The 23054-nt window shown below is 42.3% G+C and overlaps 1 protein-coding gene across 4 annotated transcripts in view; it reads left to right on the forward strand.

Moving 5' to 3' along the window:
* GNE (glucosamine (UDP-N-acetyl)-2-epimerase/N-acetylmannosamine kinase) overlaps positions 1-22023 on the forward strand; it is a 52906-nt gene extending 30883 nt beyond the window's left edge. For 2 of the 4 annotated variants that reach the window (XM_056518271.1, XM_056518273.1), the window contains exons 2-12: positions 6052-6254; positions 11186-11637; positions 12543-12695; positions 12790-13002; positions 13930-14017; positions 14116-14326; positions 15580-15709; positions 15846-16067; positions 17319-17501; positions 18102-18218; positions 19109-22023. In XM_056518271.1, coding sequence (XP_056374246.1) covers positions 6052-6254; positions 11186-11637; positions 12543-12695; positions 12790-13002; positions 13930-14017; positions 14116-14326; positions 15580-15709; positions 15846-16067; positions 17319-17501; positions 18102-18218; positions 19109-19344 — 2208 coding nt within the window. In that variant the 3' untranslated portion in view covers positions 19345-22023. The remainder of the gene's footprint in view (positions 1-6051; positions 6255-11185; positions 11638-12542; positions 12696-12789; positions 13003-13929; positions 14018-14115; positions 14327-15579; positions 15710-15845; positions 16068-17318; positions 17502-18101; positions 18219-19108) is intronic. The other 2 variants (XM_056518272.1, XM_056518274.1) reach the window with 1 other exon arrangement.
* Positions 22024-23054: the final 1031 nt, after the last annotated feature.

Genomic DNA, 23054 nt, shown 5'->3' on the forward strand with positions numbered 1-23054 from the left:
GAATTCTCGCGGCTGTATTCCGCTAGCGGAGATTCCGCCTGGCGCCCGCCACCGAAGTTGCTTCGGCGCTAGGGCCGCGGGGCACTGAGCCGTCACCATTGACGGCTATGCAGCGCTCGCGGAATCCGCGCAAAGAATGAACATGTTCTTTCTTTGCGCGGAACACTTTCAGCGGCGGAAATGTCCGCCGCTGAAATTCCGCAGTGTGAACGGGTCTCGCGGAGACCCATTCACACTAATGTTAAAGTTCACACCACGGAATTGCGCCCGCGGAATTCCGCCCGGAAATTCTGCGGCAATTCCGTAGTGTGAACAGGGCCTAAGGCTTTATGGAAGGGTGTTTGATAACCTTCTTCATAAATAGGTTATCCAGGCTTAATCAATCTTTTTTTTTTACACTTTTATATGGAGCCAGCGCCAGGAGCTTGTGACATCATATCCCCCTCATAACGTCATGCCCCGCCACCTCAATGCAAGTCTATGGGAGGAGGCATGACGGCTGTCACCCCCCCCTCCCATAGACTTGCATTGAGGGGGTGGGGCGTGCTGTCAGGGGGGGGGGGGGGGGGGGGGGCTATGACGTCACGAGCTCCCACTCCAGCGTTCGGAACAGTTTGTTCCAAATGCTGAGCAACGGAGTACTCCTTTTTAATATAACTATTGTTGAGCCCCCTTCTAGATTCTGAACAATGCCTTGGTTCTATGGACCGCTAGTCTAGGAACACTAACTGCTATACAGCTGGTTTATACATTATTGTCTAGAACTAGATTCCTAATAAGGTCCTATTTATGGATGCATTGTGAGGCAGCCTTTCTTCAGAGAGTGACATTCTTTTGTCCTGGCAGGTTTGTTTAGTCGTTGACATCCCTCTTATTTTCCTTCACCCTACGTAATCTGACACTGCTACATGTAACTACTACTAAAGGCCTGATGATAGCTGTATATTTCCACAGAGGGGTAACTGTTTTTCTTTCACAAGTCATTGTTTGCCCGCTTTCTCAAGTTAACAGAAGTCTTTCCGTTCTGTTATGTTATATGTATGGAAAGATCATATTGTCATCTGTCTTTAAACAGACTTTAAACTATTTCTTTGTATGCAGAAATGATCAGAAAATGACTAAAATTCACAGCTTTGCTCCTGTTGAATGACCTCCGCCCAGGTTACATAGCGTGCCCTGGCACCGCATAAAGGGGCATGGCCTTCTGAACACCCTTCCTTCAGACTTATTAGAACTTATGCCAGACATTTAGTGTAGTGAAGCAGCTCACCCAGTCAGGTTACCAGAGCAACCGTTCAAATCTAGTCCTGCTAATTAAAAAAGCACTTGTGCATGGTACTAGTTGGTAGTCATAATGTTGCTTGGGCAGTCAGACCACCCAGGATGAGCTGCATCTCTCAAAGCCAAACGCAGAACATGTGGCAACGGGAACCTATGGGTCCCCTCTCAGCCGCTGATTGGCTGAGTGAGTGGTTCATCATGGTTCAGCACAAGTAGGCAGTCTTGGACGGTGGGAGCTGGTTTTGTTGCGTGCTCCACGGGCAGCAACGTCCAGAGGTGAGAGATTGGGCTTCATTTTGAAAAATATAATTCCCGTGCTATCAGATATATATCATTATCCAGTGTATAGGGGATACATCTTTTTAGCCAGATAATCCGTTTAAGATTAATTGGGGATCGACCGATTATCGGTTTGGCCGATATTATTGGCCGATAATCGTGCTTTTGGACATTATCGGTATCGGCAATTACCTTGCCGATAATGCCCCGCCCATCGCCGCCGCTGCCCCATCGCCTCCCCCCATCCCCAGTGTTATAATTACCTGTTCCCGGGGGCCCGCGATCCTTCTGGCTCCTGCACTGTTGCTGTGCTGCATAATGACGAGTGACGTCACCGTCAGTACGCACAGTGTCAGCGCAGGACTCCGATGAAGCCTGAAGGATCGCGGACCCCCGGGAACAGGTATTTACAACATCGGGGATGGGGGGGAGGCGATGGGGCAGTGGCGGTATGTGGGCAGAGGATGGGGCAGCGGCGGTATGTGGGCAGAGGATGGAGGGGAGGCGATGGGGCAGCGGCGGCATGTGGGCAGAGGATGGAGGGGAGGCGATGGGGCAGCGGCGGCATGTGGGCAGAGGATGGAGGGGAGGCGATGGGGCAGCGGCGGTATGTGGGCAGAGGATGGGGAGAGGCGATGGGGCAGCGGCGGTATGTGGGCAGAGGATGGGGGGAGGCAATGGGGCAGCAGCGGTATGTGGGCAGAGGATGGGGGGAGGCGATGGGGCAGCGGCGGCAGTATGTGGCCAGAGGATGGGGGGGGAGGTGATGGAGCGGCGTTATGTGGGCAGAGGATTGGGGGAGGCAATGGGGCAGCGGCGGTGGTATGTGGACAGAGGATGGGGGGAGGCGATGGGACAACTGTGGTGGTTAGACTCGGGACAGGCAGGGGGAGAGAAGCGGGTGGCTGCGGCGGTCTCTGGCACGGCAAAAGCAGCTGCATTTCATTGATTTAAGCGCCCGCTTTAAATCATTGATCTGCAACGGCTTCTGCCCCACCGGGGGGGTTGAAATAGCCGATAACTTATACCGGAATATCGGTATAAGTTATCGGCTATCGGCCTGAAAGGTGACAGATTATCGCTATCGGCCCTAAAAAAAAAAAATCTATCGGTCGATCCATAAGATTAATGCACCCTTACCAGATTGCTGCAGATTTGAAAATCTGCAGGGGTATTACAGTACCAGCAAAGTAGATGTTATTGTGTTGAAGTTCCATCTACACTGCGGACATTTTGAACTTGTTGTATTGCTCTTGTAAAATAAAAACTTACTTGTGATGGTTGCTATGGACAATGGGGAGAATCTTTTATTTTAAATCTTCCCCAAGAACCCCAGACTATGTTGGCACCCCTGACATTTTTCAAGAAAATGAAGTATTTCTCACAGAGAAGGATTGCAGTAACACATGTTTTGCTATACACATGTTTATTCCTTTTGTGTGAACTGGAACTAAACCAAAAAAAGGAGGAAAAAGAGCAAATTGGACATAATGTCACACCAAACTCCAAAAATGGGCTGGACAAAATTATTGGCACCCTTAATATTTGGTTGCACACCCTTTGGAAAAAATAACTGAAATCAGTCGCTTCTTATAACCATCAATAAGCTTCTTACACCTCTCAGCCGGAATGTTGGACCACTCTTCCTTTGCAAACTGCTCCAGGTCTCTCTTATTGGAAGGGCGCATTTTCCCAAGAGCAATTTTAAGATCTCTCCACACTTGTTCAATTGGATTTAGATCTGGACTCACTGCTGGCCACTTCCAGCGCTTTGTTGCCATCCATTTCTGGGGGCTTTTTTACGTATGTTTGAGGTCATTGTCCTGCTGAAAGACCCAAGATCTCGGATGAAAACCCAGCTAAAAAAATCTTAATCCTTACAGTACTTATCAGCTGCTGTATGATCCACAGTAAGTTCTTTTCTTTTTGAATTTCCTTTCTGTCTGACCACAGTGCTCTCTGCTGACACCTCTGTCCATTTTAGGAACTGTCCAGAGCAGGATAGGTTTTCTGTGGGGATTTTCTCCTACTCTGGACAGTGTCAGCAGAAAGGAAATTCAAAAAGAAAAGAACTTCCTCTGTACTATTCCGCATCTGATAAGTACTGAAAGGATTGTGATTTTTTTTAATAGAAGTAATTTACAAATCTGTTTAACCTTCTGGCACCAGTTGATTTAGAAAAAAAAATGTTTTCCAGTGGAGTACCCCTTTGAAAAAACATTTCAGAGAAAGCCATTTCACCTAATATTGTGGGAACATTTTATTTTTCCTGCTACTTTTTGTGTTGTGAAACATTATCAATCAATTCTCCATGTAACTTTGTCTTTGTTAAGCTTTGTTGTTTGCTTTAGCAGTAGCTCTGCTTGTTTGGTCAGTTAGCTAAACCTTTCATGTGGAAGTGAATGCTCAATTTGTATAGTTGTTAAACATTAAATATTTAGCGAGAAAGTTTTGTTAAACATAATTGTTGGTCCTTGACACACAGATGAATAATACCTTTTTTTATGTGTATGTCACAGAGAAGTGGATGACCTGAAAGTAAACTATTGCTAGTGAATGTACACAACTACCAAAGTAATCAGGGAATCCTAGTGCTATCGGTTCACGCTTACTAGTGAGAGAGTACTACTTCTGCACGCTGTCAGTGAATGTTCTGATGAGCGTCCTTGTTGGGGTTCAATGAATGCTATGTATGAAGTGAACAAATTCCAGTTTTCTATTAATGTACAGAAAAGTACATACAGAATAATTTCGCCATTCCTCACTCTTGTCTTGTGTCCACAACAATGCTGTATTACATTTCTGAGGTTTAAATGGGTACTCCGCTGCTCAGCGTTTGGAACATACTGTTCTGAACGCTGGAGCTGGCGCTGGGAGCTTGTGACGACACACCCCGTCTCCTCAATGCAAGTCTATGGGAGGGGGCGGTGCTATGATGTCACAAGCTCCAGCGTTTGGAACAGTTTGTTCCAAACGCTGAGCAGCGGAGTACCCCGTTAAGTTGACACCACACCCGTGTCTTAGTTCTTGGTGTATTCGGTTACTGGTGAATGTGGACAGGAATCTTCTCACTGTACAAGCCACTTCCACTGTCACACATAAATTCCAAACAAATAAATCTATGGCTCATATTTAAGGGATCGCCTGATCCTTGTTTTGTAATCCAACGTAATATTTGGCGATCACATATCATAGAATAAGATGAGACTAACTGCCTGCTATATATGTGGCTGCTGCCAGAAACATCTAGACACAGTTACGCCCTCTTGGACATGACTGCTAATAAAACGATTCCCACTCCACTGTCATCCCTGCCTGTGTTTTAGAAAAACCATCTGAGATCACAGTGGCTTGGAGAAAGACGGAACGTCTACGTCTCATGGAAAATTACATCTGGCTGTGCTAGACTGTTATGAAAGGGAGTAAGAAGTCTGTGTTACGGTGACCCTCTCCTTCTCACACATCATTGCATTCATTTTACTTTGTGCTGTACGGGACATGGTCAGATTGCATCATTATAATGTCAAATATTTAGCAACATATAAATTATAAATGTCATGGTGCCAAGGCAAAGCCTTATATAAACATTTAATCTTGGGTGTGGATTCTCAAGTACAAATACCATATTCTCAGCTCATACTGATTTACACCAATGAGTCACTGTTCTATTAAAAGCTGGACATTTTATAATTTTTTTTTTTTTTTTCGTTTTGTATTCCCTTTTATTTGTTGTAGGCAAGACAGTGACAGTAGACACTGTATTTTAATTGTTCTTTAACAGAAAGAGAGCTATACATAACCCATTTTATTACATAGTTTATTATTTTTTTGTATGTCTACTTAATTTTTTTCTGCTCTGTACTAACTCCTTTCACATTTGAGCTCTGCACCCCCTGTTGTCAGTAAAATACATACCAGCAGCTTATTGCCAAATATTATTATATGAATATATATATATATCAACCTCTGTGTAATTTTTCTGCCAGTGACTGCTTCTATTCATTGTACCCGGTTGCCAAATGCATCAAGGACATTGAGCTAAGCCTGGTCACAAGGAATGATTTTATGGCTGCTATTGTGAATTATGGATAACTTCTGATGATTACATTTTTACAACTTATGGTGCTACATTTGGTTCCAAATCCCATTTTTTTTTTTCTTAGATTAAATGTGAAGGTTAAGTTCACATCTGCGTTAGAGTCCGTTCCAGTGTCAAACAAATGACCTTGGTCCCATTGACTTTGAATGGGATCTGTTGGGGTTTTTCAGGAGTCAAGCGGAGAACAAATTAATCCCTGCAGTATTTTTCTACGCTCAACTCCCATGATCTGAACAGACCCAGCAAACAGAGCTCCCCTGACCGAAGCTCAACGCTGATGTGAACCTGGTAGAAGAGCTTTAAAAACAAACCAATAGGTTAATATCTTGTCCACAAGATAAATAAAACAGATTTTTAAAAGCTCTTTGTGCTGTATTTTTTTTTTTTTTTAGGCGCTTTACTTTGAAAACCTAACAAGACGGAAAGTTGACATGGAGAAGAATACAAACCAAAGGAAACTCCGAGTATGTGTGGCAACCTGCAACAGAGCAGATTACTCCAAGCTCGCCCCTATTATGTTCGGAATCAAGGCAGAATCAGATTACTTTGAACTTAGTGTAGTGGTTATTGGATCACATCTCATCGATGACTACGGGTAAGTTGGCTTTTCCTTTTTGTTTTCTTAACAATTTTTATATCCTATTATCTCATATCATAGCTTAACAGTATAAAAGGACACTTTCTGTAGCCTAAGTCAGGTAACAAGGGCTGTATGGATAAATGTAACATTTACTCCAGGAGATTTCCCAAGCATATCTATTTAACCTAAGTCTAATACACATGAATAAGGTGATAATGTAAATTTAGAGAGGGAAAAGACAGACTTGTTTGAAGTAGTAAATGTTTCCTTTTTGTCCTTTTTAATGCAGCTGAAACAACTGCAAACACATGCCATAGCCCAGCATTCATTTTACTAGAGTTTGTTTACATATGAAACACAAGCTTTCATTGGTTACTGTGGGAAAACCATTTTTTCCTGACAGATTAACACATTTGGACCTATATCCATTATATAAAGGAAAAACAAGGCTGTTTAGTGGCCATCCAACAGCCTTCCATATGGCATCTTTCTACATACAGAAGTTAATAATACGGAAGGGAGCGGATGCCAAGCCCTCAACCACTCTGCTGTGGAGGGCCTCGTTATTCCAAGATAATTCGGAGGCGAGAGTACGAAATTGGATGGCGTACTCGCCTACTGAAGAATTACCCTGGACCAGGTTCAGCAGGGCAGTCTCGGCAGAACAAGCTCGGGCTGGTTCCTCGAAGACACTACGGACTTCAGCGAAGAAGGACTGGACTGTGGCTGTGGCAGGATCATTGCGGTCCCGGAGCGGTGTGGCCCAAGACAAGGCCTTTCCAGACAGAAGACTCACTACGAACGCCACCTTAGACCGTTCTGTAGGAAATTGGTCTGACAACATCTCCATATGTAGGGAACATTGAGACAGGAAACCACAGCAGAGTTTAGAGTCCCCATCAAATTTGTCTGGCAGGGACAAGCGGAGGCTAGGAGCGGAGGATGTGCAGGAGCTGGCGGAGGAGATGGTTGCTGCTGTAGCAGTGGCAGAAGTTGCTGCAACGTGGCGGTCAACTGTGACAGCTGCTGTCCTTGTTGGGCAATTTGCTGCGATTGCTGGGCGACCACCGTGGATAGGTCAGCGAGACTCGGCAGCGGCACCTCAGCGGGATCCATGTCCGGATCTATTGTTAGGATTCGGCAGGCTGGATGTGGATCCTCTGTGTCAGCGAGGGATTGGCGTGGACCGTGTCGGTGGACCGGTTCTAGGGTTGCTACTGGTATTCACCAGAGCCCGCCGCAAAGCGGGATGGTCTTGCTGCGGCGGTAGCAACCAGGTCGTATCCACCGGCAACGGCTCAACCTTGCTGACTGCTGAGAAGGCGTGGGACAGAAGGACTAGACATAGGCAAGGTCAGACGTAGCAGAAGGTCGGAGCAGGCGGCAAGGTTCGTAGTCAATGGCAATAGCAGAAGATCTGGAACACAGGCTTTGGACAACACTAAACTCTTCCTCTGGCACAAGGCAACAAGATCCGGCAAGGAAGTGCAGGGGAAGTGAGGTTATATGGACAGGGAGCAGGTGGAAGCTAATCAGACTGATTGGGCCAGGCACCAATCACTGGTGCACTGGCCCTTTAAATCTTAGAGAGCTGGCGCGCGCGCGCCAGAACATGACAGCCGGGGACCGGGACGGGTAAGTGGCTTGGGATGCGATTCGCGAGCGGGCGCGTCCCGCTATGCGAATCGCATCCCCATCGTGAATGTCAGTGCAGCGCTCCCGGTCAGCGGGTCCGACCGGGGCGCTGCAGAGAGGAGCACGCCGCGAGCGCTCCGGCGAGGAGCAGGGACCCGGAGCGCTCGGCGTAACGAGTGTTTTTTCAGAGCAGGATATTTGACTTGGCTTGTAGAATTTCCTGTCTGTCTTCTTTGGACAATCGTTCTTTGTCTTCATGCATTCTCAGTTAACATTTTGTGTAGGTTTTGTTTTCATTATTGTATAAATGATTTAACCCCTTAAGGACATAGCGTTTTTCCGTTTTTGCACCTTCGTTTTTTCCTCCTTACTTTTTAAAAATCATAGCTTTTTTTTTTTTTTTTTTTTGCAACACCAATTCTACTTTGTAATGACATCTGTAATTTTACCCAAAAATCTCTGTTTAACTCTGTGGACAGGAATGGGATACTAGGAACTACATGTAAACATTCCTATGCATATTAATAACAGGTTATACATAAAAATCAATAAATGTAACAGAGAGAATCAGGTTTCTGTGAGTGTAAAGTATCCTTTATTACATGATGCAGTAATATAAATCGCTCTTATAGTATTATATAGACATCACTGTTACAATCACAGAGACTCAAAAGATCAGAAAAGGAATACATAATATTAATCTATTTGCAGACCGTGTAAAACTGAACATCCCTACAAGTTTAAAGCCCCTTGGCTCATCTAGGGACAATAGAGGGGTTAAATAATGAAAGTAAAAGATGATCCAAGTACAAGCCCATGAGGTACAGCATGGATGGAGGTTGTGGTGATGGCTAAAGATGAGCGAACTTACAGTAAATTCAATTCGTCACGAACTTCTCAGCTCGGCAGTTGCTGACTTTTCCTGCATAAATTAGTTCAGCTTTCCGGTACTCCGGTGGGCTGGAAAAGGTGGATACAGTCCTAGGAAAGAGTCTCCTAGGACTGTATCCACCTTTTCCAGCCCACGGGAGCACCTGAAAGCTGAACTAATTTATGCAGGAAAAGTCATCAACTGCCGAGCCAATAAGTTCGTGACGAATCTAATTTACTGTAAGTTCGCTCATCTCTAGTGATGGCCCTCACCACAGCCTCCATCCATGCTGTACTTCGTCAGTCTATGGATTGTCTTGGAGTAGGGTATTGTAGGTAGGGGCCACTTGTCAACCAGGCCTTCCGCACTCTCCTCTCTCTTCCTTACCTTATCCCCTTCCTTTAATAGGATTTAACACTTACCTTATCTGATTTTATGATGTCTGCCGTGTCCCTCTATAGCAGGGGAACTATTTTTAGTGAGGGTCCGCTCATCCAGGTCTGTCACTGGTAAAGATCCGAGCTAAGCGCTAAGGCCTGCTTCACACCTAGTGGTCGCAGTGCCATGAAGGATATAGGTAAAATGACTGAACTCTGGATGATGTAAATGTACTGTTTGCTGTATTTTCTGAATACTGCCGCATACTGTACCCCTAAAAATAATACAGCTGCCTACTGTACCCCTGAAAATACTGCCACATACTGTACCCCTAAAAATAATACTGTCACACTCTCTAAAAACAATACTTCCGCATATTGTACCTCTAAAAATACTGCCATAGACTCTCTGAAAATGTACCCCTAAAAATACAACTGCCTACTGTACCCCTGAAAATACTGCAGCATACTGTGTACAACTGAAAATAATACTACCGCATACTGTACCCATGAAACTAATACTGCCACAGACAATAAAATACTGCCCCTGAATGTAATGCTGTCGCACTGTACCCCAAAATACTGCCACATTGTGTACCCCTTAATATAAAACTGTTGCACGCTGTACCCCTGAAAATACTGCCACATGCTGTACCTCTGAATATACTGCTACACACTGTACCCCCTAAATATATTACTGCCACACACTGTACCCCCTTAATATATAACACTGCCATATACTATATCCCTGCATATATTACTGCCGCACGCTATGACCCTGTATATATTACTGCCCGCAAACTGTGCCCCTGGATATCTTACTGCCTCACACTGTGCCCTGGTATATTACTGCCACACGCTATGCCCCTGGTATAGTGCTGCCACATGCTATGCCCCTAATATATTACTGCCACATGCAGTATCCCTGGTATATTTTTACTGCATGGTATGCCCCTGGTATAGTACTGCCACTTGGTATGCCCCTGGTATATTACTGCCACACACTATGTCCCCAAATATAATTTTGACAAACACCGTGCCCTGTACCTTCTTATTGTACCATAAAACAATGAATACCGTTGTGCCCCCCCCACAATGACTGATGCCGCTGTACCCCCCCCCCCCCCCACAATGACTGATGCCGCTGTACCCCCCCCACAATGACTGATGCCGCTGTACCCCCCCCCCACAATGACTGATGCCGCTGTACCCCCCCCCACAATGACTGATGCCGCTGTACCCCCCCCACAATGACTGATGCCGCTGTGCCCCCCCACAATGACTGATGCCGCTGTGCCCCCCCACAATGACTGATGCCGCTGTGCCCCCCCACAATGACTGATGCCGCTGTGCCCCCCCACAATGACTGATGCCGCTGTGCCCCCCCACAATGACTGATGCCGCTGTGCCCCCCCACAATGACTGATGCCGCTGTGCCCCCCCACAACGACGGATGCCGCTGTGCCCCCCCCCCCCCACAACGACGGATGCCGCTGTGCCCCCCCCCCCCACAACGACTGATGCCGCTGTGCCCCCCCCACACAATGACTGATGACGCTGTGCCCTCCCCACAATGACTGATGCCGCTGTGCCCCCCCCCCCCACAGATAAAGATAGCCTATTTACTGTAAAGACCTTGTTAAGATAAGCTGTTCCTTGTAATACAGCTAAATATGCCATGTGACATTACATAATGTTTAAGATTCATCAACTGAGGACCTATTGCATCCAGTTGTAATAAAAAAACAATTTTTTTTAAGTTTCAGAATTTTACCCACTTTTTCCCTAGCCTGTTTCATTTAAAACAATGCCACTCTTGGCCTCAGGTTGTGTGTGTGGTATCACAGCTCCATTCTCTACAATACCTCTCACACAACCAGTCGTGCTGTGTCTGGAAAAAAGCAACTATGTTTTTCTAAACCTGGATAACCCTTTTTAAAGGTCAACAAGAGGGGGTAATGGGATTGTTGTGCAAAGGGACACATTGGATTTGACATGTATGTCTGCCAAATGGATAAGTGTTTTTATATTTACCATCTTCCTTTCCTGTCTTTCTTATTTAGCAATACTTATCGTATGATTGAACAAGATGACTTTGACATCCAAGCAAGGTTACATACAATTGTGAGAGGGGAAGATGAAGCGGCTATGGTGGAGTCAGTGGGCCTTGCTTTAGTGAAATTGCCAGATGTTTTAAATCGGTTGAAACCAGACATCATCGTTGTCCATGGAGACAGGTTTGATGCCTTAGCATTGGCAACAAGTGCTGCTCTTATGAATATAAGAATCCTTCACATAGAAGGAGGTGAAGTCAGTGGAACAATTGATGACTCCATCAGACATGCCATCACTAAACTGTCCCATTACCATGTGTGCTGCACCCGGAGTGCTGAACAGCACCTCATCGCCATGTGTGAGGACCATGACCGCATCCTCCTGGCTGGATGTCCCTCTTATGACAAGCTGCTTAATCTGAAAAACAAGGACTACATGGGTGTCATCAAAGCTTGGCTCGGTATGTGTAACTCCAGTACTTCATAAGTGTATGCTTATTGCTGTATGTCTCCTCATTTTAATGCACAATGACCCTCATTTACTAATGCAAACCCGACATGTTTTGTCAAATTGTGCACCAGATTCTGTCGCATTGCGCCTGAAATTCTGTCTGCGCCAGATTTTGTGCCAGAATTGAAAAAACCCCGACTAACTCCATTTTGCGAAGACAACCTGAAAAAGGGGCGTGGTCTCCAAAAAGGGGCGTGTTCCCGACATATTTACAAATACCCAACATATTTACTAAGGTTTCCACATAAAATGTGGTGGATTTGAGCTGAGGACAACCAGACAGATCAGAACATGTGTAAAAAAAGCAAAATGTAGGGAAAGTGGAAAATGTAGGGAAACCTTAGTAAATTATGTGGAAAATAAATTGTAGGGAATTAAAACCCACAAAGAAACCTACACAACACTCTTAGTAAATGAGGGCCATTGTGTTACCACTAAATCTTGTCAGTAGTGTGGTTTCAAAGGCAACCCCAAAGTCAGAAACGGAATTTGTATCCCAAAAAATGTTAGTGAATTTGATTTTAATGCTTTTCCTTTTTTTTTTTTTTTTTTATAATAATTTTATTCCATATTCATTGTTCACTGTGATTAGAAAACTCTCATTTGGCAAATGAATCCAATGGTGAAACACTGGTGTTCTTGCCTTACTGTTTGATAACTTTTGGGACACCCTGTATATAGTACCGGGACACCGTGTATAAAACTTTTTTTTGGCCACGTTGATCTTAATCCTCTTAAACAGCTTTACGAAAAAGTAAAAATTTTTTATACATATTTGAATTTTTCTTTTGCATCATTTGAGTTTTCCATTATGTTGTTTTCCTTTTTAAGTTACCACCAATTTATCCTTCACAGGTGATGATGTGAAACCCGAGGAGTATATTGTAGCTCTGCAGCACCCAGTTACTACAGATATTAAACATTCTGTCAAAATGTTTGAGTTCACCTTAAATGCTCTCATTTCATTCAACAAGAAAACATTGGTTCTGTTCCCAAACATTGATGCAGGTGAGTTGCTGTGGAAGGACACATGACACATGGTTTCATTGGGGTTGGGTATAGGAAATGTTCTTCAGATGTAATGAATTTCTGTTTGTTACAGGAAGTAAGGAAATGGTGCGAGTGATGAGAAAGAAGGGTGTGGAGCACCATCCCAACTTCCGAGCCGTGAAACATGTCCCATTTGAACAGTTTATCCAGTTAGTTGCACATGCAGGATGTATGATAGGGAACAGCAGCTGTGGGGTGCGCGAGGCAGGAGCTTTCGGAACCCCAGTCATCAATTTGGGAACGCGACAGACAGGAAGAGAAACCGGTGAGGATGTGTGGAAAAAAAAAACCACATGAAATGTATCACCAGTCTTGGTTCATCAAAGCATCTACATTATTTCAAGCTTGCTAAAATTAGTTTTTATGAAATAGATATGGTAATATTAAGTTAAGTTGAAGTTACATTAAGTTAATATAAAAGTGAAAGTACACTTATGTACCACAGATTTAGAAAGAAAGACATGGCCGCATGTCGCATTTCACATATGTTGATCTATTCCTGATCTCTGCACATTTTCACTTAGGCTGCATTCACCTGTCCTTAATACAGACACAGGTCCCAGCCCAACCAGAGGTCTATAGACCCCAAACTGAAAGCATCATAAGGATCATTAGCCCAGTGGTCGGGCCAGGATTGAGGTCCATAATACAGAAGCCAACACACACTGGTATAACATTCATGTGATTGCAAAACTTCTAATATATCGTAGATTTATTATAAACTTTCTTCTGTGGGGGCTGGGTATGCTAGCATCCAGCTACTAGAAAATTGGTTAGAGAACATAATTACTAGTTCTCAAAGGCCCTGTTTACACTATGAAAATTCTTTGTGGAAATTCCAGGTGGATTCCTGTTACAGCAGTCTCCTCTGGAATTGGCGCTTATTGTCCACAGCAGTCTGCCGCTGACGGCCGTCCCCGATGCTGGGACTTCTCCAGTGGATTCCACTGGAAGCTTGAACATGTTCGCTATGGAACTTCTGTAATGTGATCTCAGTGGGCGAACACTGCAGTTTCCTCATGGAAATTCTCTAGTGTGAACAGGCCCTAAAGCTTCTTTTGGCTTTACTGATCAAACTTTCAATTATTTACTGTTGTAACTTTACTACTAGTGTTGTTTAACCAGTCTGGTGTGCCTGCAGCCTACTGACACGATATTGTACGTATATTGTTTAACCTCTGATGTTTTATAGGAGAAAATGTGCTTCATGTCCGTGATGCAGATACAGAGAATAAAATAATTCATGCTCTTCAGCTTCAGTTTGGAAAGCGATATCCTTGGTAGGTGTGATCCTGCCTAAATACATAAGTGTATTTTGTTTTATTTAATCTTTACCACTCACTACAATTTTTTCTTTTTTTTTCTTTCTCTTTCGCAGCTCAAAAATTTATGGAGACGGCAGTTCTGTTCCCAGAATTGTAAAGTTTCTCAAATCAATCAGTTTGTCAGAACCTCTTCAAAAGAAGTTCTGCTTTCCTCCAGTGAAAGAAAATATTTCTCAAGATATTGATCACATTTTGGAAACACTGAGTGCTTTGGCTGTTGATCTGGGAGGAACAAATCTTAGAATAGCCATTGTCAGCATGAAGGTAGATTTCCTTGATAAAGTTTGTCATTCTGTAAATTATTTATAAAAGTATTGATGTGTGATTTACATTGTTTGTGTAGATGCTTTACATTGTTTGTGTAGATGCTATATTTTTATGTGTGAAGTAGGGCTGGGCGGTATGGACAAATAAAAAAAAATAAAAAATTATTGGCCCAGAGCTGCGCTGTCTCCATCGGGGTACTACTCACGTCACCCGCAAGCGCTGCTCTCCTGTTTTTTGCGGGCCACCGGTGCTGACACTCTATAGCTGTATCCCTATGCCTGGGCTGAAAAAGGTAAATAAAAATAAACTTTAACGCATGTTCCTACGTTGGCCTTACACTCTTCCTGGGGATGTGAACATCGGACAGCAGTCAGCCTATCGCCAGCCACAGCGATGTTCTGTCTCGGCAGGTGGTAGGCTGAGCCCATTGTCATGGGCTAAACCGGACCGACGGGGAAGGTGAGTTAGTTTTTGTTTACCTTTCGCAGCCCGGGCATAGGGATACAGTATAGAGCAGTGGTCTTCAACCTCTGGAATTCCAGATGGTGCAAAACGGCTGTCCGAGCATGCTGGGGGTTGTAGTTTTGCAACATCTGGAGGTTGAAGACCACTGGTATAGAGTGTCAGTGCCGGTGGCCGCAACAAACAGGAGGGCAGCGCTTGCGGGTGATGTGTGTGATTAGTTCCCTGATGGGGACAGCGCAGTGCTGGGCTAATAATTACTTGGGGGGGGGGGGGGAGAGAAGCAGAACGGCGCTCGCGGGTCACTTATGATTAGTTCCCCGATGTGGGGACAGTGCAGTGCTGGGCTGACAATTCATTAATTCCCGAGGGGGAGGTGCCAAACCGGTATTGCTGTATGGGTTAAAATTCATATCGGGCAGCACAAAAATTTCGGTATTCGTTATGAATCGGTATACCGCCCAGCCCTAGTGTGAAGACATTTGTTTGGGTATGAGGTTGGGCTAATACACTTGGCTAATATACCACCTTGTGGTACCTCATGGAAACAATGTTTGTTCTGTGATGTGTTGAAGCATGCCATGATTTATTTTGATTAAATCTGAGAGAAAAGCAAATTGAAGTGCCTCATGGATGTACATTTTAGACCTGTAGAATTGTTTAGATCCATCCATGAATGGATGTTGACTACCTGGGCAAGGCTGGTTTCAGTAGAGCATAATACAGCTGTTCAAGCCTGTTACTTACCTACTTTTGTTCTAATTTATTATTATTTATTTTTTTGTTAGGGGGAAATTATAAAAAAATATGTCCAACCCAATCCTAAAACATATGAAGATAGAATTGAATTGATTCTCAAGATGTGTGTTGAAGCAGCATCTGAAGCAGTCACTCTGAACTGTAGAATACTTGGTGTAGGTATGTACCTTTTGCTGATATATAATATTTTGTCAGTTATATAATACCATTTTATTTATATAGAATCTAAAATGATAATAAATGACTTATAAGAAATACTATATACGTGTAACTAACACTGCTTCATAACATCCAGGTATTTCCACTGGTGGACGAGTAAACCCGCAGGAAGGCTTGGTGCTTCATTCTACCAAGTTAATTCAGGAGTGGAGCTCGGTTGACCTGCGAACTCCTCTGTCAGATACACTTCATCTACCAGTATGGGTTGATAATGACGGTAACTGTGCTGCGCTAGCTGAGAGAAAGTTTGGACAAGGCAAAGGATTAGAAGATTTTGTCACGGTTATTACTGGTACAGGTATGTGTCACAAGGGCTTCAAAAAGATAAATGAGATGTAACTTCTGTATGTGTCTTATCTTCTGCATGTAGTATTTCTTTCCAACCATACCAAGCACACAACTCAGCACATCGGTTGCTTTTATCCAGGCTATCACAATGGCCTGCTGTCAAGCACGGTTATCTCTATTTGCAAATAAAAGATAACAATGTGGACTTTGGAGTATGAACAGTGTGACAACGATTTTCTAAACAGGAAGTATGCCAATTTATAAGAAACTTATATTACTTGTAACTATCTCAAAATATTGTTTATATAATTGTTTACTTTTTTAAAGCCTCTCTATCAAAAAAAGGGGAACTCCTCATTCCATGCACCAGTGCAGAATGGCAAAACTGCACAAATGTTTTTGCACAACATTTTGGAAGAGCTTTAATAGGTTGTGACTGAATAATTCCTCCTTTAAGGGGTACTCAGTTGCTAGAGATCTTATCCCCTATCCAAATATAGACATGAATGGAGGGGCTGTGGCTTGACGTCACGTCCTCCCCAATCCTGTGTTCTAAACATAATGTTCAGAACGCCGGGTGTCTACACGAAGATTGTGGGGGTCCCAGCGGCTCAACATCTTATCCTCTATCCTTTAGATAAGGGATAAGATTTCTAGCAACAAAGTACCCCTTTAAGTGTCTTTTATAATAATGCATATGCATTAAGTGTCTGCAAGTTATGATACTGCTTATAATACTATTACATAGCAGCTTCTAGTTTCAATATACAGCAGCATTGGGAGCAAGCACACAAGCAAGATCACACTGCCGCTTGCTGGTCACTTAATAGAAGGGCTTAGTACTGCCCACAACTGCTGAGTAGTAGGGAAATAAGAAACGCAACAGAGGAGTAAACATAAGATTAAAAAAAAACCTTTAGAGGGAACCTTTCACCTGTCATGGTTCTCCCCACTGGCTTCTGCCTGCCCCATTAACCTTTTATTAATATATATCCATCATTCTATTCTACCCAATTAAAAAGTAGACTTTAATCCATCTGAATGTGCATATTATCTTAGCATGAAATAAGTAGCAGCCTGCTCTTCTCTAGGGGAGTCAGACTTGTAGCCAAGTGAGGTGACTGATCAAAAGATTAGGAGAACAGAAAAGAAGTTGCCAACATAGAGAGAAACTATTACTACATGCTTATTACTTCTGATTTCTCCTGAGACTTCATCGCTGAGTGTTTACACTTATATCAGTACATTTACTCTGTTTTAGGTATTGGAGGAGGTGTGATACATCACAGTGAACTTGTATATGGCAGCTCCTTTTGTGCTGGTGAGCTGGGACATATCATGGTATCTTTTGATGGACCAGAATGCATGTGTGGTAGCCATGGCTGCATAGAAGCATATGCATCAGGAATCGCCTTGCAAAGAGAGGCAAAGAAACTGCATGATGGTGAGTTCCCATGACTTTCTTCCTTCAGATTGCATGTTCTGTCACTAGGTGGCAGTGAGACCCCTGGCTCTCTAAAATAATATTTGTTAGAGTGCATTGTAGCCTGTTTTTTAATGAACAATTCAAGTTTATTGATTGGTTAGGTAGTACAGAAATAACAGAATACAGTAGTATAAAACAATAACAAGGCAGGAAAAAAATCTAGCAAAGAAAGTCACATTATCAGCAAATGACTTAGAGAAAATAAGGGAGAAAATCCGAATAGATGTTTAGTCAGCTTATATTTTTGCAGGAAAAATGTGTGCCTTACAATTTGTACTTTTAGTGATTTATTGCAGAATAAGGTTAAGAGAACAGCGACGCTGCATGTGCTGTTACTCCTATAGACCACCAGCAAAGTTGGTAACAGAGCAGATGTACGCTCATCTTTTTGGGTCGTGATGAGTTCTTTCCTAATTCCATAAATGGCTAAAGCACCTGTTTTTCCTCGGACCCCAGAGAACAAGATTTTTAGCAATTTATGTTTCATCAAGAATAAATAAGTTCTTGCTTCTAATGTGTCCAACTGATGAAATTTTCATTTCTGATCATATTATTCAGAGGATCAGCTGTTAGTAGAAAATATGATGCTGAAAAATGATGAGTGTGTCACAGCTGTTCATCTTATCCAAGCAGCAAAACTGGGAAACTCCAAAGCCAGCAATATTTTGAAGACAGGTATAAATTATTATTTATTAAGAAAATACTTTCCTGACTTTCACATATCTTTCTTTCAGCTAGGCCACTGCATAGGCTTTTTTTTCCTTTATAAAATGTCCACAGAATTCCGCTTGGAAATTCCGCCGTGTGAACATGGCCTTTGGGAAAGATGTACCGGACCTTGTGCAGTTGCCCATAGCAACCAATCAGATTCCAGCTTTCCTTTTTTAAAAGCTTAAAGATTAAACCTGATTGGTGGCTGTTTGCAAATACTCCCTGCTTTCATTGCACAAGACTTTATAAATCTCCCCCCCCCCCCCCCCCCATACATTTAAAATGCAAAATCACAATGGTTAATTTGCTGTTTTTCTCCACCATTCCCTTTGCTTACAGTTAAATGTTAGGAACAATTTATACTTAAGCCAAAATAGTGGCAATAAAAAATATATGCAAAAAAAAAAAGCAGCAACTGAAGAGGGAGGAATGAAACACCAAAATTGGCAGGGCATGGGGTGGAGTGTCATTCTGCACATGAGATGGTTAAACGCTTGAAATAGAAGTTGAATACCTGGCCTGTGACATAACTTGACATTCAGCAATTTGACTTGAACACAACACTAATTAAATTTTGTGCCATTGACTACCATTGTTGATGTTCAAATGGGCATATTGACCTAGTGCCGCCCCCTCTCTGTCATCCAAAAGCGAGAGCCACTATCAGTTACTCCTAATTTAGTAGCTCTGACCACTCGTAAACTATAATACTACATTCCTCTGCAGTTTCTGCTAATAGATTCCTCCCAAAAAGGCTTTTTGTATAATCATCAGGCTTTAGAAAGCACCCACCACTTTATGAATACATACTTCCATATTCTAATACTACCTTTTTATTTATTTTTTCCCAACAGCTGGAACAGCTCTTGGCATTGGGATTGTGAACATCTTGCACACCATCAACCCATCGTTGGTGATACTCTCGGGCGTGCTGGCAAACCAGTATGTAAACGCAGTAAAAGAAGTGATACACCAGAGAGGCTTGGCTTCAGTCCAGGATGTCAATGTGGTTGTATCAAACTTGTCTGACCCTGCGCTCCTGGGAGCAGCGAGTATGGTGCTGGACTATACCACACGTAGGACCTACTAGACTGTAAAAGGCCTGTGTGATTGGAACAATTACACGGCCGCGGGCAAGACTAACACTGTGCCTAGATGAAGCTGGATTATCTTTTTTATATAGACCACTTTCTTCTGTAGTTATTTTCTCTATTGCCTTATACTATATGTATATCACCAAAGAAAATTGGCCTCACTGGCTTTATGTTGAGGCGAACAATGGAAAGGAATTTTAATACATAGAAAAACCTGAAGACCAGATGCCCTCACCTGAAGAGTGGCATCAGATGACTCGTGTTTTAGCCCATGAAGGGCGTTTGGACATTTTGCTTTGTTTTGATCTAGAATAGGCACATATGAAATTTTTATTATTATATTTTTTTTTAAATCAGAAAAAGCACCACTCTTGTCTATGACTGGTATTGCATCTTAGTACCAATACTTCAATAGGTCCAAGCTACAATACCAGACACAGCCTGTGAACAGTAGTGGTGCAGTTTCTGGAGGAGAGAAAAGCAGTCCGTTTTTTCATATATATATATATATATATATATATATATATATATATATATATATATAATGTTAAGAGACAACAAGATAACATTTTCACAAGTGTTTTCTCAAGGTTCACCAGAATTTAAATAAGTTTAGATGTATATCAGTCAAACTTTCTGTATGATGCTGTAAATAGATGTCTGTAGTGAGTGTTTTCTGTTTCTAAATGAAACAATGTTCTATCATAATATTATAAGCCAAACTTATATTGTACATAAAGGTGTTTGAACACTAAAACCATCGTATTGTCAGACAAAAGTGCAGTATGAAACGGGATTGCCTATTGTAGGAATTCCTTATTTTTAGCATGTTGGATCTGTTACTTTCAGATCACTGCGGTAGGTGTAATAAATCTACATGCATTTTTGCATGGTGTTTGGAAGAATCCACTTACTAGCATTTTGGAATCTTTGGTGCCAGTTTTGGCATGGAATCTGTACCAGTAAGGGCTCATGCGGAAATTGTGCGCAGAGTTATTCTAAGTGGAATTCTGCTTGCAGCAGCTTCTCATTGGTTTCAATGGGATTTCGCTGTTCTGTGCACACTTCTGAAGTTCCATAGCAGAACTTCCTAAGTGGATCCAGATTCTGCCCAAAAAATGAATGACTCGAATTTTTGCTGTGAAATAAGTGCTGATTCCTCAAGTGTGCAAGTGGAATTTTGCTGGAACCCTAACTGTAAACCGGACTTAAACCACTTTACCTTGTATGAACATACTTAACATTCAGATAGCTGTTGGGAAGCTCCACATCCTATAAATGGCTGTAACTGGTTTACAGTTGTCTAAGATCCCATGGAAATCATTGACTTGCTTATTTTTATTGGAAGGATATTTGAAGAAATGTAACTGGGGGTGACCTAATATTTACCTTTTTAATATAGACTGACATACCATTCAAAAACTGGATTTTTTTTTCCTCTTGTAATTTAATGTAACTAGTGTCCGATTAATAATCTCCTGAATGTTTATATTTAATGTACAAATGTTTATTAAGGTTCTAATATATTTAAAGGGGTACTCCTCCCCTAGACATCTTATCCCCTACCCAAAGGATAGGGGATATGATGCCTGATCGTGGGGGTCCCGCCCCTGGGGACCCCGCAATATAGCATGCGGCACCCACCTGTTTCTTGTCCGGAGGCACTGGAGGGTCACGGACTTCCGTTCCCGTGCTCGGGACCCAGACCCTCCATCGCTTCCGGACAAGAAACAGGTGGGTGCCGCATGCTATATTGCGGGGGTCCCCAGCGGCGGGAGCCCCGCGATCAGACATTTTATCCCCTATCCTTTGGATAGGGGATAAGATGTCTAGGGGTGGAGTATCCCTTTAAAGGCTATGTACACTCTCTTGCAACCATTTTTTCATTTTTACATCTACAATATAAAATGATGCAACTTAGTCTTGTATAAAAATAAAATGCAGTTTTATGTCTGTGGCTCCTATGTAACCTGTGTGTCTCCATTGTTACAGTCTTTAAAAAAGCCTGTGCAGCCATATTCTGCTATCTGTGGCCTGTTTGGTAATCTACTAAATATATGTTGATAAGGATTAGGGCATTGTTGGACTAGACATATCTTGTCTTTAGTCTGAAATTGTTACAGCCATTTGGAGGATACATGGATGTAACATGTATACACAACACAGAGCATTTTTTTTTTTTTTTTAAAGACTTTATAAAGTTGAATTGGGGCAATAAAAATTGGTTGCAAAGCTGTTGACTTGCACATTACATTGCTAACCCTTCTGGGGGGAGTTGTTAAACCTAAAGTAAATAGCTTTGGTTGTATTGTATACGTCCAATATGCATTACTCTTGTTTTTATTACCAAATGTTACCATAATGGCTTGAATTTCCCAACATTCCAGCTGCTTTCTAGTTTGTTTTTGTTTTTTAATTTAAATGTAGTTACAGTTTTTGTGACTTGGTGCAATATTTGCTGTAAAATGTGGAACATTCTATCAAGACACAACAGTAGTAAAGACTGGGACGGTACATTTGAATGTTTTATGAAATGTTATCTCCTGTACATTTTCTCTTATGATACTGTACTGTGCCGTACTCACAGGTGATGGCTATTATTTGATATTTATTATGTTATTGTATAAACATCATCATTTAGTAACATAAAATGACAATAAACAGACCATTGAGAGACCACGGGTTTGAATTGTTGTGATAAGCTTACATGTTGAATTCTTGTTTCATTTGTTCCATTTTTAACCCCTTAAGGACCAGGCGTTTTCTGTTTTTGCACTTTCATTTTTTCTTTCTTACCTTTTAAAAATCATAACCCTTTTAATTTTGCACCTTAAATACCGTATGAGGGCGCTTTTTTTTTTTTTTTGCACCACCAATTTTACTTTGTAAATGACATTCATTTTACCCAAAAATCTACAGCAAAACGGAAAAAAATCATTGTACGACAAAATTGAAGAAAAAACGTAAAATTTTGGGGACTTCATTTTCTAGTAAATTTTTCAGTAACAATGACACTTTTTATCTTTATTCTGTAGGTCCATACGGTTAAAATGATACCCTACTTATATAGGTTTGATTTTGTCGTACTTGCTGAAAAAATCATAACTACATGCAGGAAAATTTATATATTTAGAATTGTCCTTCTGACCCCTATAACTTTATTTTTTCACGTACTGGGCTGTTTGAGGGCTCATATTTTGCGCCGTGATCTGAAGTTTCGATCTGTACCATTTTTGTTTTGATTGCTTTTTATTTTTTTATGGTGACCAAAAATACGCTATTTGGACTTAGGAATTTTTTTGCGCGTGCGCCATTGACCGTGCGGTTTAATTAATATCATTTTATAGTTTGGACATTTACGCACGTGGCGATACCACATATGTTTATTTTCATTATGTTTATATATATTTTTTATATGGGATTTGGGGAAAAGGGGGGTGATTTAAACTTTTAATAAGGAAGTTAAGGAAACTTTTTAATTTTTTTTTACACTTTTAGTCCCCTTAGGGGACTTTTAGGAGGAATCATTTGATTCCTCATACAGATCAATGTGGTTCCATAGAACCACATTGATCTGTGTGCTCTGCGTTTGATTGTTAAAGCCTGGTCCTGCCAGGCTTTATCATTCTCGGTGCAGGAGCCGGCATGGAAGGAAAGGAAAGCCCAACCACCCCCCACTATCGCGCTGTGGGGGGGCGATCCACCA

This window comes from Hyla sarda, chromosome 1 (assembly GCF_029499605.1).
Source record: "Hyla sarda isolate aHylSar1 chromosome 1, aHylSar1.hap1, whole genome shotgun sequence".
NCBI classification, from domain to species: domain Eukaryota; kingdom Metazoa; phylum Chordata; class Amphibia; order Anura; family Hylidae; genus Hyla; species Hyla sarda.